At 43.2% G+C, this 12,936-nt stretch overlaps 2 protein-coding genes across 4 annotated transcripts in view; one reads left to right on the forward strand and one right to left on the reverse strand.

Moving 5' to 3' along the window:
- Nucleotides 1-10,225, reverse strand: part of WDR93 (WD repeat domain 93) — a 26,342-nt gene extending 16,117 nt beyond the window's left edge. The window contains exons 1-8 of one of the 2 annotated variants that reach the window (XM_075575149.1): nucleotides 10,044-10,225; nucleotides 6,539-6,901; nucleotides 6,151-6,352; nucleotides 5,893-5,957; nucleotides 4,372-4,454; nucleotides 3,352-3,478; nucleotides 2,512-2,550; nucleotides 513-597 (exon numbers count right to left, since the gene is read on the reverse strand). In XM_075575149.1, the coding sequence (XP_075431264.1) occupies nucleotides 513-597; nucleotides 2,512-2,550; nucleotides 3,352-3,478; nucleotides 4,372-4,454; nucleotides 5,893-5,957; nucleotides 6,151-6,352; nucleotides 6,539-6,805 (868 nt within the window). In that variant the 5' untranslated portion in view covers nucleotides 6,806-6,901; nucleotides 10,044-10,225. Of the gene's footprint in view, nucleotides 1-512; nucleotides 598-2,511; nucleotides 2,551-3,351; nucleotides 3,479-4,371; nucleotides 4,455-5,892; nucleotides 5,958-6,150; nucleotides 6,353-6,538; nucleotides 6,902-8,805; nucleotides 9,557-10,043 lie in introns of those variants that run through there. The other variant, XM_075575148.1, reaches the window with a different exon arrangement.
- The window catches only part of PEX11A (peroxisomal biogenesis factor 11 alpha), a 6,545-nt gene continuing 2,401 nt past the window's right edge, over nucleotides 8,793-12,936 (forward strand). The window contains exons 1-4 of one of the 2 annotated variants that reach the window (XM_075575154.1): nucleotides 8,793-9,577; nucleotides 11,343-11,492; nucleotides 11,775-11,890; nucleotides 12,227-12,936. The exon at nucleotides 12,227-12,936 is cut by the window's right edge and continues 2,401 nt beyond it. In XM_075575154.1, coding sequence (XP_075431269.1) covers nucleotides 11,437-11,492; nucleotides 11,775-11,890; nucleotides 12,227-12,798 — 744 coding nt within the window. In that variant the 5' untranslated portion in view covers nucleotides 8,793-9,577; nucleotides 11,343-11,436 and the 3' untranslated portion in view covers nucleotides 12,799-12,936. The other variant, XM_075575153.1, reaches the window with a different exon arrangement.

Below are 12,936 nucleotides of genomic sequence, written 5' to 3' on the forward strand. Positions count from 1 at the left end.
CTCCCGCCCCCCCCCTCCCACTCCCGCCCCCCCCCTCCCACTCCCGCCCCCCGCGGTCTGTGTCTGTCAGTGCCCCGCCTGTCTGCAGTTGAAAACAAGTGTTTTTTTTTTTTTTTTTTTAAACCGCAGTATATTAATGAGCTGAATTACGTCATGAACTTGAAAAAGAGCGCTAAAACTAAGGGGTCGGAACAAAGTGGTGTAGGTATTTAAATCTGTGTTTGTCACAGATCACATGACGAAAGGGTTAAACCCCAAAACTTTGTGCAATCTGACGGTTTACCTAAAATAAATGCCTTGAAACTTTCATTCAGTTCATGTTAACAATTTTGTGTGCAGAGACACTTTTTTCTTTTTGACATCCTTCAATGCTGGGAGGGGAACATGTGGCTGACAATTGGTAATATATGTACATAGAATAAATATATACGAATTAAGTTGTGTTTATATGTTTAAATTGCCATCATTCAATGTCATTGTTTATTCCACATGAATGATAATTAAAGGCCTACCTGTGAGCAGTTTTGGAGGCTTAATCTTCAGGAGAAGAATTGGTGGTGTAAGCTTTATTTCAGTCACACTAGGCTCAGTAACTGCCTATAAAGCACAGAACAGGGCAGAAATGTGACATGGTACAACAAATGGAAACAGCAAACACAAACACACACACACACACACACACACACACACACACACAACGTTAAACAGTACGTGAGCAAAACTACGAGACCCATTAAGACCAGAATACTTGAACATGTGGGTAACATGCGTAGGAAGGTCACCACACACCTCGTGTCCAATCATTTTATCATTCATCACCAGGGAGACCCCAGTAGCTTGAAGTTCAGAGGTCTAGAGCATGAGCTGTCCCATTGGAGGGGAGGAGATAGGGACCTAGAACTCACCAAAGGTGAGACCTTTTGGATATTTAAATTAAAAACATTGGCACCTCAGGGACTTAATGTTGATATAGAGCTAAGGGTTTTTCTTTGATGTAGCTAAATGGTTTCTCTTGGTGATGTATATCTATTCACAATTTGAGCCAGTACTATGTATCTTTTTGTGATGGGTGTTGGTTATTGGCTTTTATGTATAATGTTACAATATATGCCATATTTTTGAGTACTATATTCTCACAACCCAGGGGGTCCCCCTGGGTTGTGAGAATATATATCGATCATCTGGGACCAGTGAAGACAGTCCCTTCCAGAGGGTCTGAGCAGGGGGTTACAACCTTTATTAATTATTCTATGTTTGCACTACTTTAGTCACTTAAAGTCACTAAATATTGAGTGTGTAAATCTCTTTCACTGTATTATTAGTGAGCACTAGTATTGTTTTTAGCGCCTTTTTTACACCATCACTCTGTCACATATTTTTGAGTACTAACATCCTTCTTTGTGCTTCTTTATTACATATTACTTATGGAGAATAAGAACACTTCCATCGGCGCCATTTATTTAGTTCCTGTTAGTGTAACTAGATTTGTTTCAGGAGTTTATTTTTAAATGCACTTCCTTATATTTATATATTTGTCATATGTATATATGTTATTCTTAATGTTTTATTCTCTCTTATGTATGTCTTTGGGGGACTACATATTTTTTTTTCTCTGGCAATTGGGCTTTTACATTGTATTTAATAATGTATTTTATTGTTAGCACTTTATGCACTTCATTATGTTTATAACATGTGTGATTCAGATAGATTGAGCATAGATGTGCGTTTGCACCTTAGAGCCAATTAGGAGGGCTTTATGTTACACTTATATATACCACCTATGGTGCACTAGTGAGCCATTCCTGAGGACGCTGTTAACCCTTACAGTGAAACGCGTGTGGCTCACTACGTGATCTAGAGAGAGGAAACAGAAGCTCCTGCTGATGCTCTCGGACGGACAAATTAGCGCGACCAGAAGTGACGTCACAGGCGGCAATGGATGTGGAAGACGATCGGAGGCTTGGTCGGACGTGGGAGCAGTGAGATCGCGACTAACAGCTCAAAGACACTATCTGCCATACCCTGCCTTTTGCTATTGATTCAGTGTAAGCCTCCATTTATTAGTTTGTGCGATAAATGTTTTAGTTCATCTGCACCATGGCTCTGTTTCTCTGTCTTTGGGATCTGTAGAACTACATCATACCATCCAGGGACAAAATTGCCACTGCTTGGATTTCTGCTTTTAATTCTTGCTCTATTTTGAGTAGGAAATTTATAGCTCATTTTTTCACATATTTGTCACTTTTGCATTATTGCACTATGTCATTTTTTCTCTTACGTGGCTGTCACCACCGCTCCCCTGTGGTTTGGAAAACATTCCTAAAGGGTTCCCTATAATTTTAAGGGCATTTAAAAATTGTACCAAATACAGAACAATTTACAATGCATCTGATTTCAGACACGCTGTTAGAAAGGGTTGGGGTTCCTCAGAATTTCACATAGGGTTCCTTAACCAAAAGAAGATTGGAAACCACTGTTTTAGTGTATTATATGAAGAAGAACATACTGTACCGTTTCTGAAATCTCAGCTGTCTCCGTCTCAAAGCTTTTCTGGAACAGAAAAATAAGATTGTTTCCAGTTCAACAAGTTTATATTTGACATGTATTTTATTTTAAGTACAGTACGTTGAAATATATGAATATGTTGGTTAGATTGTTAGACCTAGGCAGGACCTTACATCAGTTTATGGTTAGGATGAGTAGACTGAAAACTGAAAATGTTATTTAAGAAATAATTGTATTTGGTTTAATATTTGTGTAAATGTGTGCAGCGTTTAGATTTTAAAGCTGGATGCTTAACATCAATATTTATGTTTGTGTATAAGTATGTAGGGATTTTTGTACTCTTATCCTGCCGTTTAATGTAATATGTATGTAAAACCCAATAAAAAGATGGAAAAAAAAAAGATATCAATAATACATATTAACTCATTTGTTTTCTTAGTCAAAAGTAAATAAACAGCACTAATTGGTCATTTTGTTGTATCTCTGATTCGGGAAACCGTTCTAATTGGTGGACGGTGCCATTGTGGGAACCAGCTGGTTCTTTGTTAACATATGGTCATAAGAAAATATTCCACGTAAACCATATTGCACCTTTAATATACACCAATAAGAGCTATTCAAAACCATAGTTATACAGATTATGTTCCTTTTTACTGTAAATTAAAAAAAAATGCTTCTAGTTCGATAGTTTTAATGTAAGGCTTCTCTCTCTTAATGTGTACTCTGCTATTACTTATATACACACACACACAGACACAGACACAGACACAGACACAGACACAGACACAGACACAGACACAGACACAGACACAATAACAATAGTAATAATGATGATGATGGGCATACTGGTGTTTGGCTGGGTGTAGCCTGCCTCGCTGGCAGCACTCTGGTTGTTAATATGTCCTGTAAATGCTCTAGCTCCTTCAGCCAGCAGTCCTTGGGCAATCTGTAAACTTCCAGCCAACAAACCCCGCTGCCTGTGTCAGGAAAGAACTTCAGTTGAGCAACTGGGATAAAGGTATTTGCAGACATTGTGGGTGATATTTACTAAGTGGTGCTATTCCATAAGACACCTTATTCAAGTGAATGAAGTATCCCGACACGGGATGGGGCTTTATGACATAGCAGCACTTTGTTAATATGGGCATAGAATTTGCACAGAACATATGTGGCCCAGGAACAGATTAAAACAGAATAATGGGGGGGGGGGGGTGAGAAGCTCTGCTGCCTGCACAGTATTTCTTATTTGCCTGATGCCGGGTTGCACAATACACTTCGGTTATAGTGCATCCCGTTTTCTAGACACAATGGCCCCTATTCAATATCTGTGAAGCCACCATCTTTTCTTCCGAACTCTGTCATATCCTTTCCCCATTGATTGGGGCTGCAGCATTTCCAAGCAAGGGCCAAAAATCCCATTGGATATTAAAGCTGCAGACCAAGCAATACCCTACATGTGTTTGTTTTTTTAATAAATCCGTTCTGTACTATGAGAAAATATTTGTAGCATTTTTTTAAACCACTCTGAATTACATTTTTAATGTATTATAATGTAACAAGCATTTTTTGTTTCTATTGCAACCATTTACAAAGTCACATCCCCATTTTGAGCTCTGCCCTCTCGCTAGCAGTGCACCAACTGTATCTAGTGTCTGCCTGGTCACATGATCGTCCCCACAGAACTTTGCATCTTTGGTTCTCTTCTGCTGCACTAACAGCCATTTAGTGAACCCCCGAGCCGAGCCTTCATGTGACATGGCTTAACAACAGATCCTTCATAAGAAAGTGATACACTGCACCACATACAGCTTGTGTTAAATTACAGAAAACACCAAACAATGTTTTAAATGCGTTAGAAAATTGAACTTGCTTTCCAGAAGAGAAGCAGCAAAATCTCCTCCCGCGGAGATCTCAAACCTTGTGCTGATAGTCCTCTTACTCACATCCTCCTGTAAGGGAGATAAACAATGTCTGTGAGGCTGGGTAAGAAAGAGCAATAAGCCTCACAATGTAACGGATATATGCCACCTAAGGCCCCGCTCACACAGCACGCTACACGACGCGCGCGCGTTCGTCACTGATGCCTGGCGGCCGGTGGCAGTGTTCAGTATTGAAACTACCATTGGCTGCAAAGTGCGGCTTCGACGCTGCTGCAGTCGTGGGAGTCTTTTCAATCTGTGATCTCCGGCTGCAGCAGCGTGACGCCAGTTTCAGCAGCCAATCAATGTCCAGACGTTTACATTGATTGGCTGCTGAAATTGACCAGAGACTCGGCAGGGGGGACGGGGCGCCCCTCCGCACCCCTCCACCCCCCTCTCAGTATATGATTCTGCAATAAGGAATGTATCGGAGGTTTACTGGCAGTTGGAAGGTTTTGGATAGATCCAAAGTGGTTGACGCCTGTCTCTGTCACCATCCCCCAGTTTGTATTTATTTCCTTTTTTTTGCCCCAACTGGAGAGGAGGTGGAGTAGAAAGATTCTCTATTGAATATTGCCTTTTCTTTATATTGCCTCCGTTGGGAAAGTACACACTGCGCCCCCCACCCCCGCCCGACCGCTCTCACATCGCCCAGCAGACGGAGGCGCACACACGCAGCGTCGCAAAGCTCCCTGTGTGAACGCGGCCTAATGATGCAGGTTATTTACTGTTCATAGTTTCCTAAACCTCAAGAAATCCAGTGATTTATGTGAATATGCGATAGTGTACATTTCGAATATATCTCCAGTACAAAACCCCAACTGATGAGACCCAAAAGGTCGAAACAGTCTGTCTGTGAGTGGGTTCACTGGCTTTGCATCTCATCCCAGGCTATGTTTAAAAGCAGTGTTTAAAACAGAGAGCATTGGCTTAAGGGCTCCATGTAATAATGGACTTGAGACAAAAGGTGGCACTGTGTGCTCATTTGCATGTCATTTCCCAGAATCCCTTGCTGCAGTGGAAGCACTGTATGCTAGGTGATAATGGTGAAAAACAGGGTTGCAGACCTGTCTAAGACATGTAAATGTGCTCACAAGTAATATTTTTATATGAGATATATATATTTATTTTTATTTTTTTGTTTTTTTTAAGCAAACTTAAAGCTATTCAATTACTTTCACACTTTGATAAATTACAACATTATCCTTTGATTAATGAACCAAAATCTATCCAGTGTTTAATACTTATCTTTCTATTCTGCATTGCTGTTCATGCTATATTTTAATCTTCTTTGTTTTCATTTATAGCTTTAAATTATTTTATTATTATGCAATAAAACATAATAGATATGTTCCTTAATCTGCCTTGAAAAAAACAACAACATAATGTCTTGTAATAAACTATATTTTGTTCTTTCAATCTTTATACCCGGCTACTATGGAGCAAATAAAAAGGATAATCTATTTACGGGTTCATTGATGATTTTCAAGAAGGTGAGGTTGTCCTTGGAAAAGTGAAACAGACGAGCTGCCCCTTAGGAAGTGAAAATAACAAAGATGCAGTTACTATTTCTCTATGGAAGTATAAAAATTGCAGTTGTAAACAGACCAATTGGATACAATTCTATTTTACATCATTATGAAATACATGTATCTAGAGAGAGAATATACTGTACTGTTTTGAATGCAGTTCACTTAAATGTGTATGACTGTTGATAAAACTATACCCATGTCATCCACTGTGGCGATGAAATACGTCTGATTTTTCAGGTGGCAAACATTGAGGCTACAAATTTCTATTTCTGCTGCGTCCCATCCACAAATCCAGGTACAATCGGGCAAGCTGTACACTGCTAGTCCATCAGAATTACCAACAAATATATACAGTCCAGGTCCTCCTGCAGCCATGCAATTAACACTTCCGGTAATCTAGTAAAGAAAAGAAAAATACAACTAAACCATTACTAATGAAATGTTTTATGAGCTAAAAGGCAACACAGATTTACAAAATCATGCTAAAGCAGCTGGAATTGTGAACCGCTATTTCTAGGTAGGACCCGCACTTTGCGCCACGCCTGCATGTTGTGTATTCTCAAAGCATAAAAATGTTATGACCTGAATTTCCGCAGTTGGCGGGTAAGCAGTGATCTTTGCTTTGAGTTTCTCTGCCTCTCGGTCCAGCTTTCTTATGCTGATGATCTCCCAGGTCTGATCCAGCAGCAAGTTCAAAGTTTTCCCAATCATCCGATACGGTTGTGGCAGATGGTCTAGTGCTTGGTCTGGATCACTGAGGAAATTGCCCTCTTCCTGGTCTTCACTAGCCCAGTCTCTCTCAGACCCTGCGGGAATTTCCAAGGGACCTTTCCTGATGTACACAGGCATCTTGTTTGCTTGGATAGAACTGTCGATGTAGATTATGATAACCTCGACTTGATCCTCAATTTCCACTTAACTCCATTAATGATGTCCTACAAATGCCTAAGAAATGTATAATGATAAATGTGTTAAAATACCTCAATGTAAAGATGCACAATATCTTCATATTATTTATAACAAATCCTACATTACAATATTTATTTTTGTAAGGGAGAGGAAGGAAAAAATGTGGGGGGTTAACAGAATAAAGCAGATGGGGGGGCCCGAGTCGGGAGGTGAGCAGACAGGGGGGGGGGGGTGTTGCAGGGTCAAAACTTTGCGCACCCCTGCTCTATACCCCATCGATTGTACCATCACACACATTGCCAGGGGAGTTTATGCAAGCCTTCCTTGTTACCAAGAGTAGAGTTGTGCAAAATTGTTCCTTAATACGGTGAAATTCATCATTAAAAAAAATCCATGGAAGATTAAAGGATCCTCTCTCTTTCTCCTTCTAAATCTCCCTCAGGATATTTGGGGATATTTGGTTTATACCACAACAGACCTGGCAGAGAGTTTCTTTTGGACTAAAACAAATAAGAAAACGCACAACCAAGAATAAAATGTAAACAGAAAATGACACTACATCAAAGCAAACTAAGATATAGATTAACATGAGAATTAGAGGAAAACCCACCCCCAAACAACAGGGGAAAGAGTTCTTCCAAAAAATGTGCACTCCGGAGTATGAATGCAAAAAAATGGTTTTAAAAAACACCCAAAAACAAAGCAAACAGTTGAGCAGTATCACTGTAATCACAGAGGGAATCCCTCCAGGGGGATCCATCACAAGGGAATCCCTCCAGGGGGAGCCATCACAAGGGAATCCATCCAGGGGGATCCATCACAAGGGAATCCATCCAGGGGGATCCATCACAAGGGAATCCATCCAGGGGGATCCATCACAAGGGAATCCATCCAGGGGGATCCATCACAAGGGAATCCATCCAGGGGGAGCCCTCACAAGGAAATCCATCCAGGGGGAGCCCTCACAAGGGAATCCAAAAGATAAGCCCATGTACCCTGGTACTAAATATGTAGTGTGCTGGTACATTAGCAACTTATTTAACGGCAGCCAGATAAATAATGGACTTGTTCAGCCTAACCCCTACCCTGATATGCCATCTACAAGCCAACATCTTTATGCCAGCCCAACCATTACCCTAACCAGCACAGTCCTAATAATGTGGGAGAAAATCATTGCCAGCTAAATTGGGGAGGAGGTTATAGAGCCTGCTAAATAAACACTAGAATATAATCAACAAGTCATTGCCCAGTGCATAAGCCGAGGGCGGCCATAGGGCCCCGTGCGCCCTCCCCTCGGCGCCGCCGGGATCCAACTTCCACCCGACCGGAGTAGCGAGCTGAAGGAGAGAGCAGGCGAGACTCCGGTCCGGCACAGGACTGCTCCTCACCCCAAGGTAAGAGTGTCACCCTTAGGTGTGTGGCCTTACCTCCTCCGGAGCGGCCCTCTCCCAGCAGCATCACATTGTCATGGCGACCCGCAAGCCTGCAGGAGGAGGGCCGCTCTTCAAGGTAAGTACCCCAACTACTTCCACCGGAGGGGCACCGCAAAAGCGAAGGTCAAAAATAGTCAACCTTAGGAAACACTAATTAGATTGTAAGCTCTGCAGGGCAGGGACATTGTGCCTGCAAAATCCTATGAACAGCGCTGTGTACACTGCCAGCGCGACAGAAGAAAAAAATATTATATTAATCAGAGTAATATCCGCAACATCATGCGACACTGAACCCAGCCAATGCCGGTCATGCCCGGATGTAAAATAGGGAGTGTTGGTTCCCGTGGCGACAGAACTGGAAAATTAGCCAAGAACCCAATGGCAGGACAGCAATGGCGAAGCGTGGAAACACTAGGGACGTATGGAACATGCTGCCGCTGACCTCTACAACGCAACGCTCCCTATCTTCCAGAAGATGAAGCGGTGTCGTTTACGGAGGATACCTACTCGACACTGAAGCGGCGGCGAGACAAGCGAATGTCGCGATCAGTCCGTGAGGCACAGAGCGTGGCTTCGCCTGGGAGGCTCAGGGAAGGACGGCACAAACACAGGCGCGCCTTATCCGTCCCACGGGGAGGAGGAATGTGGCAACGTGGCTGCCTTTAACGTGGGAGAACTCGCTCGGATCCCAGGGTCAACAGCAAAGGGGTTAATTTCCCAGTGGTCTGTGTTAGCATTAGTCTCATACACTGAGCAGGCGCTATATCTCTCATTGCGCAGACTGCATGGGCAGCTTGTTACTGATCACCATGGTAACCACAGGCCCCGGAAAGTGTGTCCAGGCAAAAGTTCCCCGCGGAAACAAGAACAGTGCCCGCTAATAACAAAACCAAGAGAGGCCGGGTACCCCCGGTTACAGAGGCCGGGTACCCCCTGTTAAAGAGGCCGGGTACCCCCGGTTACAAAGCCCGGGGAGAGGATAGGAACCCGGCTGGGTTATGTGAAGCGGAGCTATGAAGAGGGGGATAACCCCGGGCAATGACTTATTGGTGTGATTGCAGGAAACCCCCCAGGGGCCGGCCGGCCGCCTGCCCACGGGACCTTGTTATTATTGGTGTGAGAGACTGCAGGAAACCCCCCGAGCGGCCGCCTGCCCACGGGACCTTGTTATGTGCTGTTCACCTGTTACCGGAGGGCGGAACTTATGTGCGAGTTCGTGTTTCCCAGAGGACAGTTTGTAGGGGTGGGCACGGAATCACGTGGCCAGCGCACCTGGCAGGTAGTTTGCCCGCCCCCCCCCAGCCCACTGCGGTTGTCATGGTGACGGTGCTACCGCGACCCCCAGGCTCCTGTTCTGAGCTCTGCATGGTTAACCCTGGCAGTGCCAGAGTGGTGTGCAGAGTGTGTGTGTGAAAGTGAGAAGGTTAATGTCCCCGGAATGAGATGCACATACTGACCGAGCCTGTTTGCAGGACTGGTCAGAGTGCCTGAACTAGCCAGTGATTGTGCCGGGGCCAAGTCTTTAGGGCCTCGCTTAGTCCTTCAGCTGAAGGTGTAACAAACACCGCACCTGTGTCTGTGCAGCAGGTACACGGCATGTTTTTGCCACCTGTACCTATTAACCCCTAGTGGTGCCCCCAGAGAGCCGGCGTGCTGAGGGCCCTACGCGTACAGCGCGCGTCATCCTATAAATCCTTATTTTCTAGGGGGAGACGCGATCAGAACCGAACGGGAGCTCCACTTACATCCACGTAATGGGTGGGCTGCCCCTCACCACGAGATCTCTACCTCAAGCGATCACGTGATCAAAATAAGGAAACCGGGTGGCACTCAAAGGGTTAAACAGAAAGTTGTGGTTAGCTGCATAGGTTAAGGCAGTGGTGCGCAAACTTCCTGCGCTGTGCCCCCTGTCTGCTCTCCCCCTTTGTCGCCCACCCCCCCTGCTGCGTAAAATGACGCCTTGGGGTCACGTGACCCACAGCGGGGTGTTTGACGCCGCATCTCCATGGCAACGGGTGTCATTTGATGCCACGGTGTCATGGAGACGAGTGGACACAGAAGCCGGATAAGTGAGCTGCGCCCCCCTCCAAAAAGTCTAGCGCCCCCCAGTTTGCGCACACGTTGGGTTAAGGGACTTTCATAGGAATTGCTTGGAAGCGCCAACATCCCGCACGAATAGAGGAAGAACAATGCTAACTATTTTATCTGTAAAATGTTGGGAGGGTCTGCAACATTATACGCATAGAAAGTGGTAACAGTAGAACTAGTATTATAGTGTGTAAAATAATGCAGTACTGAAACAAAACTAGTGCGACTCTTTACACACTAATGTCATCACACCCGAAGCACAGGTTAGCAGGTGTGATACCTAGTGTCATTGTTCTATGTTTAATGCAGGTATTATACCCAGGCCTGCAGTGTATGGAAGCAGAGCTGCTCCCCTTCACTGCCTTTCTCTGGCTACCATTGGTTGCATTTTTAGGAGTAAATTCTATTTATTGCTAAGCGGATTTTCATCCGAGACCAGCCACTTCGGCATGTATAGAATGTCCCCTATAGCTTTGCCCATAATTAATTATATATTTGGTACATGTAAGCTAAAAAATTATTGTGTAAGAGGGAATTTGCATTACTACTTCCGCTTCCTGGAATGTTTAGTGCTAGTTTTCTAAATAGAAAGACCAGGGCAGCACATTACACCATCTGAGCACTTTTTTCATACAAAATGGTTTTGGTATCAAGGTTTGTTGGTTGCAAATCTTGGACAAAAAACACAACCCGGGGTATGAACTAATGCAAAATCTTATTGAAACTAATAGAATTATTATTCAAACTCCCCTGAAAAGGAGAACATTACTTCACAGAATACTGAACAGGGCACACCGTATACCCAGCAGTTCTACCCTTTGCCCAAATCTGTTATTCTGCTGATATTTCTTGATATCATTCCAGTTTTTCCTTGCAGGACATCTTGCTGGCCAAGAGAACCCCTCTGTAAGCCTCTCCATGTGTTGTAACCAATTATCATGGATCTCTTTCTGCAGAGTCTGGTGAGACAACAAGACGTTAGAACTGCCTCAACAGCACATCTGAACGACAACATCTCAGAATATTAAAACCTGGTCCATTTCTGTGACTATGGACTCGTTTGTGAAATTCACCAACCAAAGTCAAGGAAGAGATCGTCTCTTCAGGTGGGTTTTCTTAAAAATACTTATTATTTACTCGTGGAGGGTCTAGCATTGCAAATGGTTTGCAGTGGGCCTCTTTCCCCTCTGCTAGGATTGGTGATAGATATTTATGTGAGCGGCTATTGAAAATTGCTTTTTTTCACTACTATATTTAAATTAACACAACTGGTCATTTATGTTAATATAGAATGTAACGGTGAATGGCTATTGTTCAGAAATTAAGATAGGAATAAACTTTTTTTGATTTTCCACGGAAACAGTCATGCTACATATTTTCCATTTCAGAGCCACTCAGTATGCATGCATGTTGCTTAGGTATTTATTAGAAAATAAAGCTGGCAAAGAGAAAGTGGTAATGAAGCTGAAACAGGTGGAATCTAACATGAGTTCTGGGCGCAAACGTAAGTACGAGACTTAGCTGCGAATCCTTTTCAGATGATTTGTTCGAATTTCTTATGTGCTTCTTTCTAACAATGTTTACCGTTTTATTCTGTGTGTATTTCATTAACATTAGCTCTTCATTCCTCTTCATTGGTCTCGGCTTTTAGAATGGGAATGGCTTCTGTTCGAAGGCGTCAGCGACCTCCCACTTTGGGATAAACTTATTTCAGCGCTGAGAAATGGAATAGACTTAGAATCATCTTATTTGCCCTTTGAACGTAGTGATATTCTATGTTAACGTATATCGCATTGCTGATTACAGCGACAAATGATTAACTTCATTGATTATTTTACAGTGTTCAGGCTTGGCAACATGGTGCATGCTATCGAAGCTTCAAGAAGAGCTATGCAGCTTTCAGATTCCATTTCTCGCTATTGCCTAACTGCTGCCAATTTGAACCGTGTCCTCTATTTCACCTGTGACACCATCCTGTGGGCAAGCAGTGTTGGTCTAGCGTCTGATATCAACAAGGATAAATGGCGCTATAGAGCAACCAGATATTATTACTTTTCTCTCTTGCTGAACTTGGCTAGAGATTTCTATGAGATATCCCGGTGCATGGAAAAAGATGCTAAGGAGAGGAAACGCTTGGAAAAAGCTTCTGATTGTCAGAGTGGAACCGACCTTAACCTTGCTGCTGCTTTGCTGAAAGGGCTTGAGAATTTCTTATTCATGCTTAACTTCAGCTTAAAGAAACACCCTGTGCTCTTACTAGATACAGTAAAAAATGCCTGTGATATTTTTAGCCCCCTTGACCGTTTGGAAATTTACCAGACTAACCAGGGATTCATTGGTCTTTGTGGCCTGATCTCTTCACTTGTGGGTATTCTTACTGTGGCAAAACCACATTTAAAACTAAAATACTGATTACAAATTTGCTGCTATAAGTAAACCAAGCATTAAGGTGAAAATCACATTTTGATCAGGTAAAGCAGGGTTGCGTTTTCAGCCAAAAGTTCTAGCTCTTCTTTGCTAATAATTGTAACGGAAACACTTTTTTTTTTT

The sequence above is a fragment of the Ascaphus truei genome, chromosome 18, assembly GCF_040206685.1.
Source record: "Ascaphus truei isolate aAscTru1 chromosome 18, aAscTru1.hap1, whole genome shotgun sequence".
Lineage (NCBI taxonomy): Eukaryota > Metazoa > Chordata > Amphibia > Anura > Ascaphidae > Ascaphus > Ascaphus truei.